The sequence below is a fragment of the Sparus aurata genome, chromosome 13, assembly GCF_900880675.1.
Source record: "Sparus aurata chromosome 13, fSpaAur1.1, whole genome shotgun sequence".
NCBI lineage: Eukaryota > Metazoa > Chordata > Actinopteri > Spariformes > Sparidae > Sparus > Sparus aurata.
In genome coordinates, this window is record NC_044199.1 from 22,266,368 (window position 1) to 22,285,602 (window position 19,235).

At 42.1% G+C, this 19,235-nt stretch overlaps 1 protein-coding gene across 1 annotated transcript in view; it reads right to left on the reverse strand.

Annotated features, from left to right (window-relative positions):
• Positions 1-526: 526 nt before the first annotated feature.
• The window catches only part of amot (angiomotin), a 79,693-nt gene continuing 60,984 nt past the window's right edge, over positions 527-19,235 (reverse strand). The window contains exons 7-13 of the mRNA XM_030438943.1: positions 17,673-17,765; positions 17,446-17,591; positions 11,863-12,012; positions 4,190-4,386; positions 1,449-1,577; positions 956-1,194; positions 527-864 (exon numbers count right to left, since the gene is read on the reverse strand). Coding sequence (XP_030294803.1) covers positions 527-864; positions 956-1,194; positions 1,449-1,577; positions 4,190-4,386; positions 11,863-12,012; positions 17,446-17,591; positions 17,673-17,765 — 1,292 coding nt within the window. The remainder of the gene's footprint in view (positions 865-955; positions 1,195-1,448; positions 1,578-4,189; positions 4,387-11,862; positions 12,013-17,445; positions 17,592-17,672; positions 17,766-19,235) is intronic.

The following is a 19,235-nucleotide window of genomic DNA, read 5'->3' on the forward strand; positions in this document are numbered from 1 at the left end:
GGCCAACGTTTGTCAGTCAAGTTTTTTAAACGACGACTGACAATGGCATTTAGTATCTGTGAATGGAAATTTACTGTGAAAGTGGGCGTGGCCCACATCATACAATTCAGCTCAATTTAGGGAACATGTAGATATGAGGTTTAAAAATGTGCAATATGTTATGTCCGAGTTACTTGCCAAAAACACTTTTGTGTTGATAATAGCGCCACATTCTGGTCATTTTTGGTGTGTGAGTTACAGGGGCAAGTCTATACCACCCCTATGAATTTCATTGACATGAGAAAATACTCCACTTCCTGCGGAAACTAAGGAAGGCTAAAATCTGGAGGCAGATTCTGGTCAAACTTCACTGTTGTTTTTCACTAGAAAAGAGTCCTGACTAGAAACATCAAGAACATCCCAGCACAGGAAGGCTCAACAGCGGGTGATTAAAATCATTGAGGATGCATTGGGATTATTTGCTAAACCTACATTTTGACATGTTAAAGAACTAGGGTAGTTACTGCCCGACCAAGCAAGGTACCCGTCAAGTGAGGCATACTGTGGGTGTGTAGGGAGCCTGACATGCCTCCAAGCTCATAATGACTTGTCTGACAGAGAGTGTGAGCTGACCTGCTAAGCGGTCAGGGATGTAGACAGGGCTGGCGCTGGACAGGCGGGCAGGCAGCGTCATGCTCTGCAGGGCTGGAGTGCTGGGCTTGCTGGTGTCCTGATTTTGGCCCTTTTCAGTCTGCGTGCAGCTGTCCCTGCTGCCTGTCTTCGAGTGGCCTGCAGTCATCGAGGTGGACAGCACCGGAGAGGGGGATGAAGAGATTGATTCTGTCCTGAGAGACTCTGTACGGAACTCAGGGCCAAGCAGAACCCCTGGATAGACATGAGAAGAGAGCAATTGTCACTCATAAACATTGAGTGTGCAACAACAGGTAAATACTCTGTGAGGACTGCTGGTTCTTACCCAGGCTGCCCTTCCAGGTAGTGTCCTTGCGTTCTTCAGTGATGGGTGAGCTACTAAGTCCCAGGCTGTGAGAAAGCAGTCCTGAACCAGCAGAGCCAGTGTTGGAGATAGACATCAGAGACTTAGAGGGCCTCATGGCAGACGGTGTGTCCGACTTGATGGGCTCCTTCCTGGAGCGCTGATGGAGCACCTTTATCATAGCGTCTTTTTCTATGATCTGGGCATGTAGGTTTTTTATCCTGGATTAGGCAGAGCAAGAGGGAGGACCAAAATGGACCCACAGTTATTGCAGGGAAGTGAGACCCTGAGAGCTACACAAGTGCTTTTTCACCCCGTGTTTAGTTCATTTGGTCCGAATTTTAGGTCTCACATTGCTGAATGTTAGATCATGGTCCACTTGGTGTTCGTGAGATGTCATTGAGCTCCATCTATTTATACGTACAGTAAATGTTCAGGTCACAGGGAGGCTGAATGTATTTGCTAAGTATATTACCTGCTCTCCATGTCCAGACAACGCCGATTGGCCATGAGAATCTCCTCTTCTTCCTTCTGGATTCGAGCCTCCACCGACGTGTCATAGCTGCTACTCGGAGAGTGGCTTATCACTACTGCAGAAGTATCCCTGCAATACAGAAGGGATCGTCCAAAAAATAACCACAGTGTCAAAAAGTAGGCCATCAACAGCTCTTCAGTCTTAACTAGAGATGCACCGATCAGGATTTTTGGGGCCGATCACCGATCACCGATCACCGAAAGCAGTATCTGCCGATCCCGATATTGCCGATCACCGATCACAGCGTCAAATCCATAAATTCTTCTATATTGTTGTCTTGTGTAACTTTCATATATTTAATTAATGATTCTTCTTATACAACATTGACATTGTATTATTAAGTATAAACATTAGGAGATGAGAAAGTATCATGAATTGACCACAGTTTTATTGCAGGCTGAGGCAATGTGCAATATTTCACACTCTAGAGACTCTCTTAGAGACAACTTGGACTCAGCTTACATAGAGTAACTGTAGATAACTAGTGGGAATGCATGCAGTCAGGGTGGGAATTTTGTCATTTTAGGGGCAAGTCCATTTGGCCTTCAGTTTTTTTTTCAGGGGCACCAAGCCCACATGACAGGACACAAAGGCCACTGGGTAAAATGTGTTGATTTACCATTCAGACTGATACCATAACATCCTAATTTATAATAAGACATGGATTGTGTATTAAAACATTTTTTTATACCAAAATCAAGTTAAAGTTACATTAGAAAGTAGTTTTTGTTAAGTAGGGTTAGGGTGAGGTGGGTTTTGTGACACCTCACTGAATATTAGTGTTATTGAATATTTCTCCCAATAGATATTCCCCAAAATTATGGCAAAGCACATTTTTTCCAAACAAAAATTGTAGAATAACCAGCAGGAGACCACTGATGTGTGGAGTGATTTTGGTGACACTACACTCTGAATAATAGTGAAGTTATTGAATTTTTTGTAGTTTCTCTTTTCAGTGTAGCACTTTGTAGACGATCCCTGCGCCCTCGTCTCACAGACGGCTGATCACAGACCAGAGTTAATGTCCAGACGCTCGTTTTGATGAAAATACGGTTGTAGCTCGTTGTGTACCTTACTACGGTAGGAAAGAGCCGTCGTTTGTGTTTTAACAAGGTTTCACTTATGAGTTATTGATCCGGGAAGTTCGAATCTGTGAATATATTTCCAACTTTACCGGACTAAATCCTACCACATAAGTCTCTTACGTATCATGTCAAAACCGGCTGCGCTCGCTTTCGCACCTGTGCTGTAAGTTTCGTTCTTCTGTTTTGAGACATTGCTGCTGCTGTTTGAGAGGCTTTCACGTGAGATCATCGTGATGATGAGACTCCACCTGCGCAAACCGCGGACTCACTGAAGTTACTGTGAGTGACTACTGTGCACTCAGGTGGCTGTAATTCAAGGCAAGCTCGCTACGCTGACCGGGCCAGGGGCACAGAGGCCACTGTGGCCTACGATGAGTTTTTTTTTCACGGGGCATCAAGGCCAAAGTGCGGGGCAACGGCGGCCATGAAATTCCCTCCCTGCATGCAGTTTATGCACTGTCTTTATACTTAAACTTCATCTGATCGGCCTGATGTGATCTATTTTGAGAACTCCGATCAAAACCGATAGGGGCATTATCGGCCGATTGCGATCGGTTGCCGATCGATCGGTGCATCTCTAGTCTTAACTTCTGAACTGTTGTGAATGTTGTCTCATCCTGGGATTTGGGTTCCCATTAGGCCATTTAAAGAGCAGCAAAATGTTAAAAACACACATTTTAAAATAGTAGTAACACCCAACTACCGTAGTAAGAAGCCTTTTTCACACAGAGATATCGCATTATTGCCGCAACTAGCTCTCCTTTAGACTCGGACATTTCTGGGCAGAAATGTGACAAAGAGGAGGAGGAGAGACAGGATCACCATGTAGAAATTCTGTATTATTTCCACATATAAGATGCTTAAGACACCAATTGCTACCATATTCAAGTTGTTTGGTGTTGTAACGTTGCTTTGTGGGTTGTGGGACATTTCTCTTTTATTTGATGAGTTAGTTGTCAGACTGAACACCATCAGAGCAACACACTCTTGTCCTGCGCTGCCGGCTTTTCCATTCACACATACGCTATCTCGCTCCTTTTGCGGCTCTGTTACTATCTCCAGTGGTGGATCAGAGGCGGAACTAAACTGTCCCTCCTCTAAAGCGCATGATTTCCGTCTTGAAAGGGCAGAGTGAATGGGGCTTGTGTAAAAAAAAAATAATAATAATCCAGTAGCTGCAGTTCTTCAAATGACCACTAGGTGTAAGGTACTTAATTATATAGAAATCACCAGGGTGTAAATCAAAGTTAAGTTCAACTTTTCTAATCAGGGAACATAAAGTCTGGTATGTTTGGGGATGATTTGGCTTGACTAAAAGGTCAAGGTGGTTACAATTTGATGGACTTGCGCTCTATTCCGGCTCCATTTCATTACTCTTACAAAGATGGTGGCAAACATGAAATCCAATCACCAGACTTCTAAGATTAATTCAGAAACTGTCTAGGATTGTAAGGAATCCTAAACAATAAGAAGAACAAGAACCAGAGAATAATGCTGCAATTCCAAATTAGCTAATCTACATTTGAGCGGCCTTTAAGAGGTATCAATGTCTGAAGAAATGGCTTAAAGAATGAAATAACTCTTATTCACATTCACCTCTGAGTGGCAACAGATGCAGCAGCGTCCAGAGCAAACTGCCTCATCACGCTCTCCTCCAAGTACTTCTGTTCCCACTTGGTCATGTCTGCCTCCAGAGCTAGGATCCGCTCCTCCTTCTCCCTTAGATGTTCCATGAGCGCTGTGGCATTGTACTCGGATGGGACCACACCACTGCTTTGATTGCCTCCTTGACGCTGGAGGGGACAAAGGAGGCAAAAAATATGGAGGCAGAAAAAAAATGAGGGATACAGAACTGTCATTTCTGGATTCAAAACAACATATGTATGTTGCTGGCTCATCACCTATGTATTTTATTTTCCAAATGTAGTTCCCCTTATACAGTTATCAGTGGAAATCTGAACTTTCCAAGCATGAACTTACAAATCAACTGTACAATACAAACAAGAGAAGAGAAACTGTATCAACAATATATTTCTAAATAAAGAAAAGTTCCTATAAACCACTTTTCTTTATGATGGGAAATAACCTGGTAAACAATTAATTAATCAATGTATCAAATAATAATAATACTAATAATAATACTAATAATAATAATAATAATTTTAAAAAAGTAAACAACCTATAAAAATGACAAAACTTCAAATTCTCCAAAAAAAAAAAAAAAAGGCTTGGGATACTATTTGGAGGAACATCAATCAAGCCTCAAAGAATCCAAATCTGTTCACAAGGTTGAAAAGGTACTTTTACAAGTTTTAATATACGTGTAAAAAACATGAATATCACAGCAGTCTTGAGTTCCACTGATTTGAACTCTCATTTTTCTGTGATGGAATGAGTGGAACACAAACTACTTGTTCACAAAAACATTAATGACGTTTGGTTCAATAATGAATTTATTATAGGTCTTCTGAAAATGTGACCAAATCTGCTGGCTCAAAAATATACATATAGTTATTCTAATATTAGGTCAAATTTCCCTTCCATGGCCATCCATAAGATCCTGATCGCGCTCTAGCCGAATTTTTAACCACTCCTCTAAACAGAATCTGTGAATTTCAATTACATTTGCTGGCTTCCTGGCACAAACTTTGTTGAAAATCTTTACTGATGTACATTGTTAAATTTGTTGACAACAAAATGATGAAAAAACTATTAATGGAAAACACAATCATCAACCCACTAACAGCTGGATTCAAAACCCCACCACAAATTAAACATTTCAAATCAGAGGCTGATCCAACTTCCGTGAATTTTATCATGGCAACTCATAAAATGACTCAGAAGTGTGTATGGCCCCTGAGTGCCTGCTCCTGACAACATCTGGATAGCTCCTGATGAGTCGATGAATGATTTCCAGGGGGATCTCCTCCCAGACCTGGATCAGGGCATCACTAAGCTCCTGGACAATCGTGCTGCGGATTTCATCCCAGTTCATTGCCACACGAAAATTTTGCTTGATTTCAATATTTTCAACTCACCTTAATAAATCGCATCTAATCATATCTCATCATTGATTTTGTATGTAATCTAGTCATGCAACTAATTTGCATTGTGTTTGGTCTGAGCATGGCATTTTCCCTGAAAAAAAAAGGCAAATATGTAACTGGGAGGAACATAGAGGTTTCAGGGGTTTAATTACTGCTAGGAGTAGGATGTATATGGATGAAAATCTTGTAAACAAAAATGCAGGTATATAATCTGCTTCTGCCTTTACATATGTGCCAAATTATGATATACTAGTGCAGTGCCCGTAGGAAATATGTATTCCTATAGAAAAGTGGGAGGTTAAGTAGCTTTTTCATGGATGGCCAAATGAAGCTGTGTTTGAAGGTGGGACGTCAGGGATAATTAGGTTTGTTATGAAATCCAATATTCCAGGGTATAATTGGCCGTTTTTTACTATTTTTGATTTTGCCATTATATTTCACCTTAAAAACGATTTACTTGGTGTCATTATTTTCAGCACAAACTCACATGTGTGACTGTACAGTTATTTTTTTATTTTGACATACTGTATTAACACAATGGACCTAAAATCACAAAAAAACATAAAATCTGAGTAGAAAAATTTAGATTTTTTTACTGTGAAAACCACAAATATGTTTAACAAACAATTTTTTATTACTTATAATGCAAATATAAATTGTTGTTTGCTAAATATGTGCATACATCTTAAAAATGTACGTTATATGTAACTATTTACATTTAAATGCAGGCAATGCTCTGGTCTGCCTGAGCTCCTTCCAGCTGAATGAAGAGCTGCACTGCCTGCTCCACATTCAGCAGTCTCCTCATTGTGTTGACTCATTAAACAAAAAAACGACTCCACTACACACTAAACACACTACACCAAACACTACATAACACACTAACTATACACTCCAAACACGCTAAATTTCACAAATCTCTCAACTCTCAATATCGCTGTCTCTATCGCTGTCATTGCCTGTCATTCATCCGCCTCCGTCCCTCCCACAACTTCCCCTGTTCCTCAACAACCAAACTTGCTGCTTGGACACTTTTGTGACAAAAGCCCGTTTTTACCGTTTCTTCCTGCACCAGACACAAAGCAAACGTGACGGCAATGTTTGCGAAAAAGTCCGGTTTTGGACGTGCTCGTGCGTCCGGTCCGTCGACTCGGGAGGTGGGCCGTGTGGGTGGGCTAGCAGCTAGCTACACACGAACATCCACAGATTCCGATTCCACTTTGTTGTCCGATCGTCTCCAGATCTCCTCAGACACGAACAGACTCGGTCCAGACTCATTTAGTCTCATTGATCCACAACAGTCAGTTTATATGCACAGAACAGAACGGGACCGAACCGCCGGCAAAATCCTGGTTCAGCTCGCGCCGCTGCAGGTATAAATCCTCTTGTTTCTTAAAGGAGTCATCACCCGGAAATCGCAATTTCTCTCATTAAATCATGCATATTGGTGTTGGACCTCTGTTGAAACTTGCCTGAAAAGCTGGAGTTTGAAAGTGGCTTATTTTTTTCGCTTTGGCTCTTTTTCTGAACAGGAATAGCGCACAATAGTGCGCGTTCCTAAAGCACGAGATTTTGACTCTGCTCCTGTGGTGACGTTACCACAGGAGGCTAATTGCATGAGCATCAGCTCACAGCCGTCCTCAGCCAGACTTTCTGAGTGAGCACGCCGAATCTGCTTATTTCTCTGCTCAAAACCTCGCGCATAATCTCGCGTGAAAAAGTCGCGGTATGAAAAAGTGTCAGAACAAGCTCTATGTTTGATTTTTTTTAATTTTTTTAATTTCTAATAAGTTTTAAGAATTGATCCAAAGCGATCCAAGAGGGACTGCATATGTAAAAAACCAGGTGATGACTCCTTTAAGGTATGTCGTGGGCTTGAGCTCTGCAGTGATTGGCTCTGGTGCGCACGTGGCTACGGTGTGCAGTGATTGGCTCTGGTGCGCACGTGACTGTGGTGGCTCCGGTGGACAATGCTCGCGGAATTTGTAAAGCATTTATGAAATAATTTATTAACGGTATAATTGCAGTCCAAACAAATCCAGCGTCGCACACCCTTAACCACGCAGCAGCCATGTTATAAGTCTCAGGTCAGTCTGATCCTGATCCGCAGAGATATTTGAGGAACACACACACACACAGACAGACACACAGACAGAGATTCCTTGCTTTTATAGAGAGATTTGGATAAGCATGCTTGTACATTATGCTCATCTGGTATGTAAAACATGCCGTGAAATTTTTAAAAAAAATGTTTTATTATTAAATCTATATTTAATTTGTTCAAAATTATAAATATATATATACAGTGGGGCAAAAAAGTATTTAGTCAGCCACCAATTGTGCAAGTTCTCCCACTTAAAAAGATGAGAGAGGCCTGTAATTTTCATCATAGGTACACTTCAACTATGAGAGACAGAATGGGGGGAAAGAATCCAGGAAATCACATTGTTGGATTTTCAATGAATTAATTGGTAAATTCCTCGGTAAAATAAGTATTTGGTCACCTACAAACAAGCAAGATTTCTGGCGCTCACAGACCTGTAACTTCTTTAAGAGGCTCCTCTGTCCTCCACTCGTTACCTGTATTCACTAGCAAGGACCACACCTTCAACAAGATACGTTTAAACGATTTATTATGAAAGAAAGAGAAAACAAAACGTTGAAGATCTTAGTTCTTTGAGCTCTTCGAGTGCGTTGTGGGGAAGCTCTGTAGAGAATCCGCCGCCGCACTCGGGCAGCGACAGACCCCCTCATGGTCCTACGAAGGAGAGGAAAGAAAAGAAGACACAGGGAGAGAGAAATTGGGTGGGGGGGAGGGGCGCAGAATACGAGAGCGAAGACGAGGAGAGGGTCAGGTGGTTATTTATAGGAATATCAGAAGCTGGCGCTGTTGAGGTGTGGTCCTGCTCCTGAAACTTTGCCATATCAGCTTCAATTCACTAGCAAGGACCACACCTTCAACAAGATACGTTTAAACGCTTTATTATGAAAGAAAGAGAAAACAAAACGTTGAAGATCTTAGTTCTTCAAGCTCTTCGAGTGCGTTGTGGGGAAGCTCTGTAGAGAATCTGCCGCCGCACTCGGGCAGCGACGGACCCCCAAAAACCTCCAATCATTTAAGATGAGATTGTGCGGATCTGAGATCTTTGAGATCTGAACGGATGTAGTGGTGAAACGTTTGGGAGGACCAGTGGTCCATGGGTCGCATGAAGTGTTCTGGGATGCCTTTACGGGAGGCTGAAGTGGCCGCTCCGATCCTGAAGGAGTGTCCGGAGTAGTTAAAGTGTAAATTACCAGACAAAGAGAGCATGTGGCAAAAGTGATGGTGGAACGAGAAACGAGTAGCCATTGTCTGGATTCGGAGATGAAGAGACAATCTGTCATAGTTATGCTCTGACATTTGCAGAATTGCAAGAAGTTAGCAATGGTTTGAAAGGATTCGGTGGTGATTGGACCTTGGAGTAGAAGATGGGTGTAGGCGGACCAGATCGATTGGTTTTAGTTAGCTTTAAATAGAAAACAATGGTCTGAAAAGCGAGACGAGTCTGAAATGCATGCATGGCGGCTTTGGTCGATGTGAATGATTGAGGTGGTGAATTCGGAGCACCTGAGGAAAGTGAAAAGCAAGCAAGAACATGGCTTCCAGGGTTCGGGCAACTCGAGGAGTGCCATACCCGGAACGGATGGTGTGGAGGCAGATTAACTGCAAGTCAGCAGAGAGAGGAAGATGGTGAGGGCTTGACGAACCGTTAACGAACTGCCGGTTATGTCTTAGAAAAGAAGCTGATACCCCTAAGGTAAGTTTGATGACGTGATTAATTGTCAAGGTGGAATGGGCGTGAGTACTGAAAGAAGTAGCGGTGATGAGATTGAATGACGGAAAGGTTGTGTTGTTTTGGTCGTGAAAGTAATGGAAGCTTTCCAAGCTGTCCAGGAGGAAGAGAGGGTTGAGGGTGATAGGCTGTTGATGATGGAGCTCTGGGAGTCGCTTGTCAGGGGTATTTATGCCGGATTTACGAGTTGAATGTCGACGCCCGACTGGCGTAGGGAAGGTATCTGCGTGAGGTGCCAAGCTTCTGAACTTCTGGCATTCATGAGCAAGCTTTGGGGGCGATTCTGCCGCAAACCATTTTCCATTGTAGAAACCCCCCAAAACCGGCCTAAGGAGCAGTATCGATGTACAGATGGATGTCGTGCGGGTGAGTCGGTTGGTCGTCATAAAAGAAAGTGATTCCGTTCCAATTGGTGAGAAGGTTGAGTCACGGACGGTTTTCGGCAAGGCTCGAGCTATCCATGGGGATGGAGGTCAAGAGTGATGGGACGGAAGAAGTGATGGATGGTAGGTTGGAGATAAAGGCTCGCCCTTGGGGGATGATGCGTAAGGCGAAGCTGATGTGGCCCAGAAGGGACAGAAGTTGACGTTTAGTGCGGCGCGGGGCGCAGAAGAAGGTTTGGTTGAGCTTTCCGGCCGGGAATGAAGTCTAAAACTTGTTTGTGTCAAGAATGATTCAGAGAAACTCGAGGGATGTGGAGGGGCCCTCTGTTTTCTCTGCGACGATGGGACCCCAAGGTCGGAGAAGACTGAAGTCAGGGTAACCATGCCGGAAGCGGGTGGCGATGAGGTGGGGGTAAATTGTTAGACTGGATCCAGCTGAGGGCTTCAGGTGCGGTGTCGAAGAGTTTAGGCTGCTTTGCAACCAAAGGTGAGCCTAACGGCGAAGTAATATGTACCACGCCAGGGGATGTTGAAGAAACGGCAGATGTCGGGGTGAATAGGGAGGACTTTGAAAGCACTGGTCTGTTCCTGGACCTTCCTTAAAGGAGTCATCACCTGGTTTTTTACATATCCAGTCCCTCTTGGATCGCTTTGGATCAATTCTCAAAACTTGTTAGAATTTTTTATTTTTTTTTAAAAATCAAACATAGAGCTTGTTCTGACACTTTTTCATACCGCGACTTTCTCACGCGAGATTATGCACGAGGTTTTGACCGGTCCAGATGTGCATTGTATTAATATGTAATGAGGCGCGCGTTGATTGGCCGCAGGAAGGACAGAGCCGGAATGGGGGGCGAGCCTGCATGCACACAGACTCCAAAACATAAACAGCCCCCTGTCATGGCGCACATACTAAATGACGAACCTTACGGAATTGGTAACAAGTAACAAAGGCTACCATCAGTAACACACTACGCCGCCAGGGACTCAAATCCTGCAGTGCCAGACGTGTCCCCCTGCTTAAGCCAGTACATGTCCAGGCCCGTCTGAAGTTTGCTAGAGAGCATTTGGATGATCCAGAAGAGGACTGAGAGAATGTCATGGTCAGATGAAACCAAAATAGAACTTTTTGGTAAAAACTCAACTTGTCGTGTTTGGAGGAGAAAGAATGCTGAGTTGCATCCAAAGAACACCATACCTACTGTGAAGCATGGGGGTGGAAACATCATGCTTTGGGGCTGTTTTTCTGCAAAGGGACCAGGACGACTGATCCAGGTAAAGGAAAGAATGAATGGGGCCATGTATCATGAGATTTTGAGTGAAAACCTCCTTCCATCAGCAAGGGCATTGAAGATGAAACGTGGCTGGGTCTTTCAGCATGACAATGATCCCAAACACACCGCCTGGGCAACGAAGGAGTGGCTTCGTAAGAAGCATTTCAAGGTCCTGGAGTGGCCTAGCCAGTCTCCAGATCTCAACCCCACAGAAAATCTTTGGAGGGAGTTGAAAGTCCGTGTTGCCCAGCGACAGCCCCAAAACATCACTGCTCTAGAGGAGATCTGCATGGAGGAATGGGCCAAAATACCAGCAACAGTGTGTGAAAACCTTGTGAAGACTTAAAGAAAACGTTTGACCTCTGTCATTGCCAACAAAGGGTATATAACAAAGTATTGAGATGAACTTTTGTTATTGACCAAATACTTATTTTCCACCATAATTTGCAAATAAATTCTTTAAAAATCAGACAATGTGATTTTCTGGATTTATTTATTTTATTTTTTATTTTTTTTCTTCTCATTTTGTCTCTCATAGTTGAGGTATACCTATGATGAAAATAACAGGCCTCTCATCTTTTTAAGTGGGAGAACTTGCACAATTGGTGGCTGACTAAATACTTTTTTGCCCCACTGTATGTACCGTATACATGCTTTCTGTCATCGTGATGGAACAAAACGTTGCTCTCAAATGAAAACATTTTTTACTAGGAGACGGGCCTGGTGTGTTACCTGCTGCATGCGTAGTGACTCCAGCTCTCTCTCCAGTCTTGTACGGAGTCGATGTTCAAGTTGTTCTCTCTTCTCACAGGCTGCCTGGAGCTGAGCCAGAGCCTGCTGCATCCTCTCCACCTTCTCCACATAAACCTGTTTCTTTTTCAGCTGCACAAACACACACACAGGCACACACACACACACACACATGCAATAATAATAATTAACAATGTTTCCCATGGTAGGAAACAGATATATTTCAACATGCAACATTATTTATTTCTGTTCATCTCAATCTGTTTCAACATTTGAATGTCAGAGTCTCTTATATTTTTGTACACATCTCTTTTTTTCTTAAAAAAAATAAATAAATGTGCAGCTCTAATTGAAGCTTCAGTTGCTTTTGTGAATTTTTCACCGTTTTTGGGAAAAAAGACTGCTCTCTGCCAAAGCTGCCTATAACTCACAGACTTTTTCTGCCCGTGGTGCACTGCCAGGTGGCTAGTTAGCTTGAAAGCTTTGGTGACACGTACTGAAGTGTCCCTCCACATTGTGCCACTTTGCCATCGCCACAGTCGCTTCGCAAATGAAACACACACACACTTCTCTTTCACTGTCGTAAAAATGAACTCTTCCTCCCAATCAATGTGAAATTTAAAAGTTTCTTTCGCTTTTCTGACATGTTTTTCTTTAGTTTTCGGAGGTAAAAACCATGTCTAGCTCCCCATCATAGCTGCGCCCACTTGCTTGTCTCAGGCAAAGAGTGAGATGGAGGTTTGTTTTGCATGCAAAGTGAACTTTGACCTTGTCTGGGGTCATATATACATAAAACATTTTTGTTTTTAAATGTTATAGTCAATATTACCTTTTTTTAAATCTGCATCAATGAAAGTGTTATTGATTCAAAAATAGATTAAAATGGATTGCAGATCACACTGTGTTCCTTGCACTTGTCCCTTATAGGGTAATTCCACCAATGTTACACCATAGTGTATCTTAAACACCTTTTGTTCAGCCTTTTATGCCTTTATTCACAGGACAGCTTGGAGAAATGACAGGAAATGGGATGAGAGAGAGGGGGGATGATGTGCAGGGATGTGCCGCAGGTTGGACTTGAACCGAGGGCTGCAGCAGCAAGGATAAGGCCTCTGTGCATGGGATGCGCGCTCTACCACCTGAGCTACCATTGCACCCCCAACAAAGTGTATTTACAGGTCATGGGGAGATTGGACTCATTTCATACATTTTAAAAACAAATGACAAAAACTGATACAGCAGAACCACAGACACAGGCTGTGTCCCAATTCAGGGTCTGCACACTTCAAGTATTCGCCCTTTGCGGTCTCACCGAATGAGTGTACTTCGGTGCGCCTTGCAGGCCACGTCAACTTTTGTGAAATAGGACAGTCTACCCTTTGCAGCATTTCCTGGTTGCTTCACCAGATGTTCCCGCCTCTACTCGTACGTCACTATTTCTGCAGCCCAGGTCCTCGAAAGTGACAAGAAGAGTAAAGTTTGACTGTCAGATCTGTTTGAGCTACAGGAATTCCTGATTTCCTTTTTAATCCTCCTGCTTGTGGAGGAAGAGGAGAAGCGGCTCTGGTTTATCTCCAGCTGAGAGGACCGTGGAGAGGTAAACCTGTTATTGAACCCACAGTAATGTTATAAATATTATCATTATTAGCTAGCTAACAGTTTGGGGTAATTAACATACAGATACATTACGTTAATGCTGACATATAAACTGCTGATCGCCAGGGTTTTATTTAAATTTTAAAGGCGTTATTCCTATTTAAAGTGTTTGGTAGATAGTTTTGTTTGTTGTGATGATTTATTATTATTATTATAATTGAAATTGCCTCTTTCTTAAAACATTCGTAATGACATGGCAGCCGTCGATCGAGTCAAAACTGCAGACCCAGTTGACGGACGATGTGGTGGACAGAGGAGACTGGACCCCCAAACACCCTGAGTACCAACCCAGATAATGTCCCACTGACACCATCCAGCCCAGCAGCACTGCAGGGACTCCTGCTCAGCCTGTTACTGTACATCATCTGTTACTGTTTTAATATTGTTTTCAATAATAATTGTTTTTGTTAATAGTGAATAATAATCTGTAAATAGTTATTTATGCTGTAATTTTGTAAATAGTTGTAAATGTTAAGACCTTCATAATAAAAGAAAACATTAAATCCCTTGTTGTCCCTGAAAAGTAGCACTTGATGCCGTTTGCTGTTATAAATTGTACTTAAGCTGTAAATACTGAATGGAATAGACAATGTGTAACAATAGAACAATATTTTATTTAATGAATTATATAAAATGAACAATTATGAACAAATAATATAAAAAGAACCCATACATTAAGTAAATAACAACAGCTATAATGTAAGGATTGTCCTCTGGAGCAGAGAAGAGCCTCTCCATCCTCTCTGCAGCCTCGTGTCCTCCTTCATCCTCCTCCCCCTTTTCCTCCTCTCTGTTTGCTCCCTAAAACACAATGAAATGTAAAAGACGTTTTGTGTTACGTCAACAGACAAAAAAGTTCTAATACAGCAAAAAATATGTAATCATCATCGAGGATAATAATATCCTAATTATCGAGGATAATCCTAAGTTTAGCTCTTTATTCAATTCTAACGTTTAACTAGACTTTACAGTGTTACGGTCTGAAATAAAGCAGGGATCAAAGCCTGATCTAAATCTGTTCATCTTGGTCCATTTATGTACATGAAGTAAAAATAGTCTATAACATCTCCACAGTCACAATAAGATATAAAATACAAGTCAACCTCTGGACATCTTACGTTTGAAAGTGAAGGCTTTTAAGGCTTTACTTCCAAAGGGATCAAGCTGAGCATTACCAACGTATTTTAACTGAAATGTGGAGGTTTTGATGTCCCTTGAAGTTTAACATATCTGGCGTTGGATGTTCAAAGGAGTACAAACTGAGTATAAACCCAATACTTACATTTAAATGCGAGATCTGCGCCACTTGAGGTCGCCATTATTTATTTATTTATTTCTTCTCTTCGGGCACGCGATGAATCTTGGGATATGTGAGACCACGAAGTGTAGTAGCGGTGCACACTCGAAAAACAGGTAAAAGGAGTGTGCATTTGTCGGGTGCATTATGAGAACACTTTCAATTGGGACACCCTTCAAATGCGCACTCAAAGTGTGCAGACCCTGAATTGGGACACAGCCACAGTCTTCTTCCTTTTAAAAATCTGGCACCCGCATTACCCATAATGCAACTTTGCCATTGAGTGACATTACTGGAGGCAATTTATTAGATTACATGCAGCTTCCTCTTGAGCCACAAAAGGCTACATACTACCGTTTTCACATATGCAGTAGTGCTCCTCAAGACCTGTAAAACACACTTTCATGTGTAAAATTGGAAATACCCTTTAAGTCACTCAACCTGCTTTGAACTAGAGCCTTTGCAACAACCTTTGCAATAGAGATTGGTGCAACTCTATAAAAGCAGGACAAGAAAGAACATAGTGGAGAGAAATGCAGAGAGAAAGACAGCGCTAAGAGGACCTTAGACAACAATCTAAAGGCGCTTTGATTTTTGTCAAGGGAAGGACAGTGCTAGAGAAAAGCTGCAGCTTTTGTTCTGACAACAAGCGGGCCTTGTGTATCAGACACTGGTTCTGGCATCACTGACGGACTCCATCAGTGATGCCAATATGGCACTACAATAGGCCTATTGCCAACATCTACAGACCATATAATGCAGAAAATTATGCTAGGGGAGATTTTGAAATGGTGTCATCACATACTTTGTCCAGCAGAGTGGGCTCAGACTCCATTATCAACAACAAGACTCAGCAGCGCCAGCAGAACATGTAGCAACACAGCTGAGTAGACGTTGTTATGGACAGAGTGTCATGTCTTAATGGTAAGCTGCTAACTGGTTTGTGAATGAAATACATACTGGAAAGTTTATAAATAATGACCCCATAATTTTTATTTTCAATACAATTAATTGGTCTTACACATTTCATGTCACTCATGCTTACTATATATGACATCTGCTTGCTAATGCTTGCAAGGTAGCTAGCTAGCCAGCTAGAGTTTGTCAGTAGAATGTAACACAGCAGATTGAAAGACAATGACAACAGTGTGGTGGTTTGAGAGTGAGAGTGTGTTAACTTAATGCTGTATTGTTATCCAAGAGATAGATGGTGAGATGCAATGCTGGAAAGATTACAAACAACATGCCAATATTTTACGCTCCTAAGACAACCACCATCATCTCTCTTGTTTATCTCATCTGCTTGCCATCATATGTTGAGTGTTAATTTTTGTTTTTTGAGTGAGATCACATATAATCTTGTGACTGCTTCAATTGTGAGTATTGTTTTCTGCTATTATAAAGGATGAAAAGAGACTGCCTCTCTTCAGTCATCATCTATGTACTGCTAATGTGCGACTCGTGCTTGGAAGGAGAAAAGAACTTCTAGAAAAGAAATATTGTGTGAAACCAGTTGTTTTGACCAACTCTCAACTCTTTCTTTGAGGCAATACTGGAAAGTAAATAAACATCTTGTTATTAACGTACTTGTTAATGCTAAATGTTAACAATAAAATATCGCTACAGATGATGATTGAGAAGAAAGAAAAAAGCTTTTCTGATTTAAGTTTGTAGCGGTTTGACAGTTCCAGGTGTAATTTTTGTTTAGCTGTCAACCTTACACAAGGACCCATGTATTTCAGTGCATGGCCCCTTATTTAACAACCAGGAATCAGCAGGCAACATCAAAACCCACACACACAGTTCAAGTACCCCAAAAAAGTGTCTCTTCTTCACAACACATAAATCACTCCTCTTCAAGATCTCCCAAACAATACTGAGTTTGAATCTCAGTAAAAGTTCAGTCAATTCAAAAGTATGAGATAAAAGTCATTATTATGAGATGAAAAATCATAAATATGACATAAAAGGCCAAAACTATTAGATAAAAAGTAAGAGATGGATGCCATTCTCAGGGCTCCTGCAAAACTTGTTATAATCCTTAATTAGAACAGCCACTTCCAAAAGAAAACCTGTTCAGAAATTCACCGAGGTCACTGCTGGGGAACCAAAGATCAGCTTGGATAGATGACACTGGCATGAATCGCAGATAAACTGCAGAAATACAAGTACAATGGCAATGCTCCACAGCCTGCAAGAACCATGAGGCAGACTACAGGTAACACCGACTCATACAGACTGAAAGTACAGAAATGGCTGCTGACAAAATGAAAGCAGTCATTTCATCCATAAGGTGAGAAATCTCTATAATCATCAGAGGGGAACTTAAGAGTGCATTGGCGGAGGACATGAATGCCCTCAAGTCGGAGCTAAAGTCGATGCGGGCGACACTACAAACAACTAGGCCGCTATCCGCACAGAAATCGACCATATGAAGGTGGGCGTCAGGGACATGAAGGACGGACTATGGTCCATCCGTGGTCGGATTAAGTGGTTTCATTACATTCTACGGTAACCAGCCGACAAGCTTTTGGAAAAGTAAAAGAGGTTAACCTCAAAGCCCAGCCAACCTTGTCGACATTAAAGAGCATTGTCTACGGTGATGCTCTTACCTCCTCTTCCAGCTTTACAACTTTGGCCTGGGCATTGTTGAGTGCCTGGTCTCTGATCTCAATGTGTCTCCTCTGGTCTTCTGTGGTAGAGCGCAGTGCAGTCAACTCCATCTCCAACTTCTCCTTCTCACGAAGTGTATCTTTGTCTGAACACACATAAGCACATGGCTGCAAGTACAAACACAATGTATTTCTTTATAAAGGTTGTTATTAATAGTAGTACTCACTCTGTGCAAGCAGCTGGGAAATGGTTTTGCGATTGTCCTCTGAGCCTTCACAGTCTTTAGTAGCAAGCTGCTTATTTGCCGTCTCCATGCGTTCTTTAAAATAATACACAACAGAATTGTTGGGACAAACACACAAAAACAAAGACTTAGTGTGATGGCACACTATTTTACATCAGCAAACCTCCACTGAATGTGAGGACTTTATCATTAAAGGGCAGACCTGCTGTAATTATGCTGTGGGCAGCATAACTTCAGCGAGAAGGGAAATTCAACACAATGAAATGATTGTGGTTGTGTGTACTGGGCTAGACTGAGAGATTAAATGCTCAGAAAGACTCTGTAGGTGTTTTGAGTTAATTGGCTGATTAGAATTCTTCTTAGGATTGTGTCTAGTATAGTCTACAGGCATGAAAACGGGTCAGGGGTGAAAAAGGTGAGAAGGATACGACCCCTCTCAGGGGGTCCAGGGCCATGCTCCCCTGGAAGAAAATATTGAATATTTCATATTTAAAAGTAGGGCTGCACGAAATATCGTTAAAAAATCGCGATCTCGATTCACACATACACGTGATCTCATTTCCACACATAGGGATTCTGAAGCATTTTATATCTCGAGCTGAATCACAAACAAATGCTCCTATTTTCCTCACGGATTTTTTGAAGCGCCCTCAAACGCAGCACTTGATTCAGTGGAGGAAGCCCGCCTGCAGTTGAGTGTTTGGAAGGAGTGAGAGTGAGAAGCCGTTTTTAGACAGGGCAGCAAGCCGCCAATCTGCCCGTCCTTTTGGCAGCTAGGTCCGCGGTTTTAGACAGAGGGCGGCAAATTGAGGGTCTGTTTTGCTCCGCCGATTTGCCGCCTCGTCTGCTAGATGGGCAACTGGACAGCCGCTGAGATCCGGGAGATGCTAGCGTCTCCTGGATCTCTAGCTTGTTGTTGTAGCGCAAGCTAGGAACGGTCGCTACTTTCAAATTAAAAGCCCCCCGCTAAGAACCCAGTTCTAAACTCCAATGGGGTGCAATGTAAAGCTCTTATTTTGAAGACAAATTCGTTGTCAACTGTTCACAGCCCAACTTCGAGCTTCACGTCACGTCACATGGCTGTTGGAAAAGGAGGAACATTATGCCTCTGTTTTAGAAAGCCGACCACAGCAGCTATCACATATCACCTAGCCAAGGATACGGCCCCAATAAACTCTGTACAACATGAGGGATTAAAGGATGCCCTCTCATCTTGGAGACTTTTTTTTTTTTTTTTTTACTTTTGTAAAAATCATTTCTCATCCAATGACAGAACTTCAACAAAACAAAAAAAACATTGCTTTGCATACTACAATGTTTTTTGTTTTGTTTTGTTCAAGTTCATCAGTGCAATAAACATTTTGTGAAAAAAATCGTGCCAGAGAATCGTGATCTCAATTCTAAGCAAAAGAATCGTGATTCAATTTTTTCCAGAATCGTGCAGCCCTATTTAAAAGCATCAATCTGATACATTTTGAGATAAAAATCAAGCAGAATTACAAGACAGTATGAATGTATGATAAAGTATCTATCTATACATGGTCA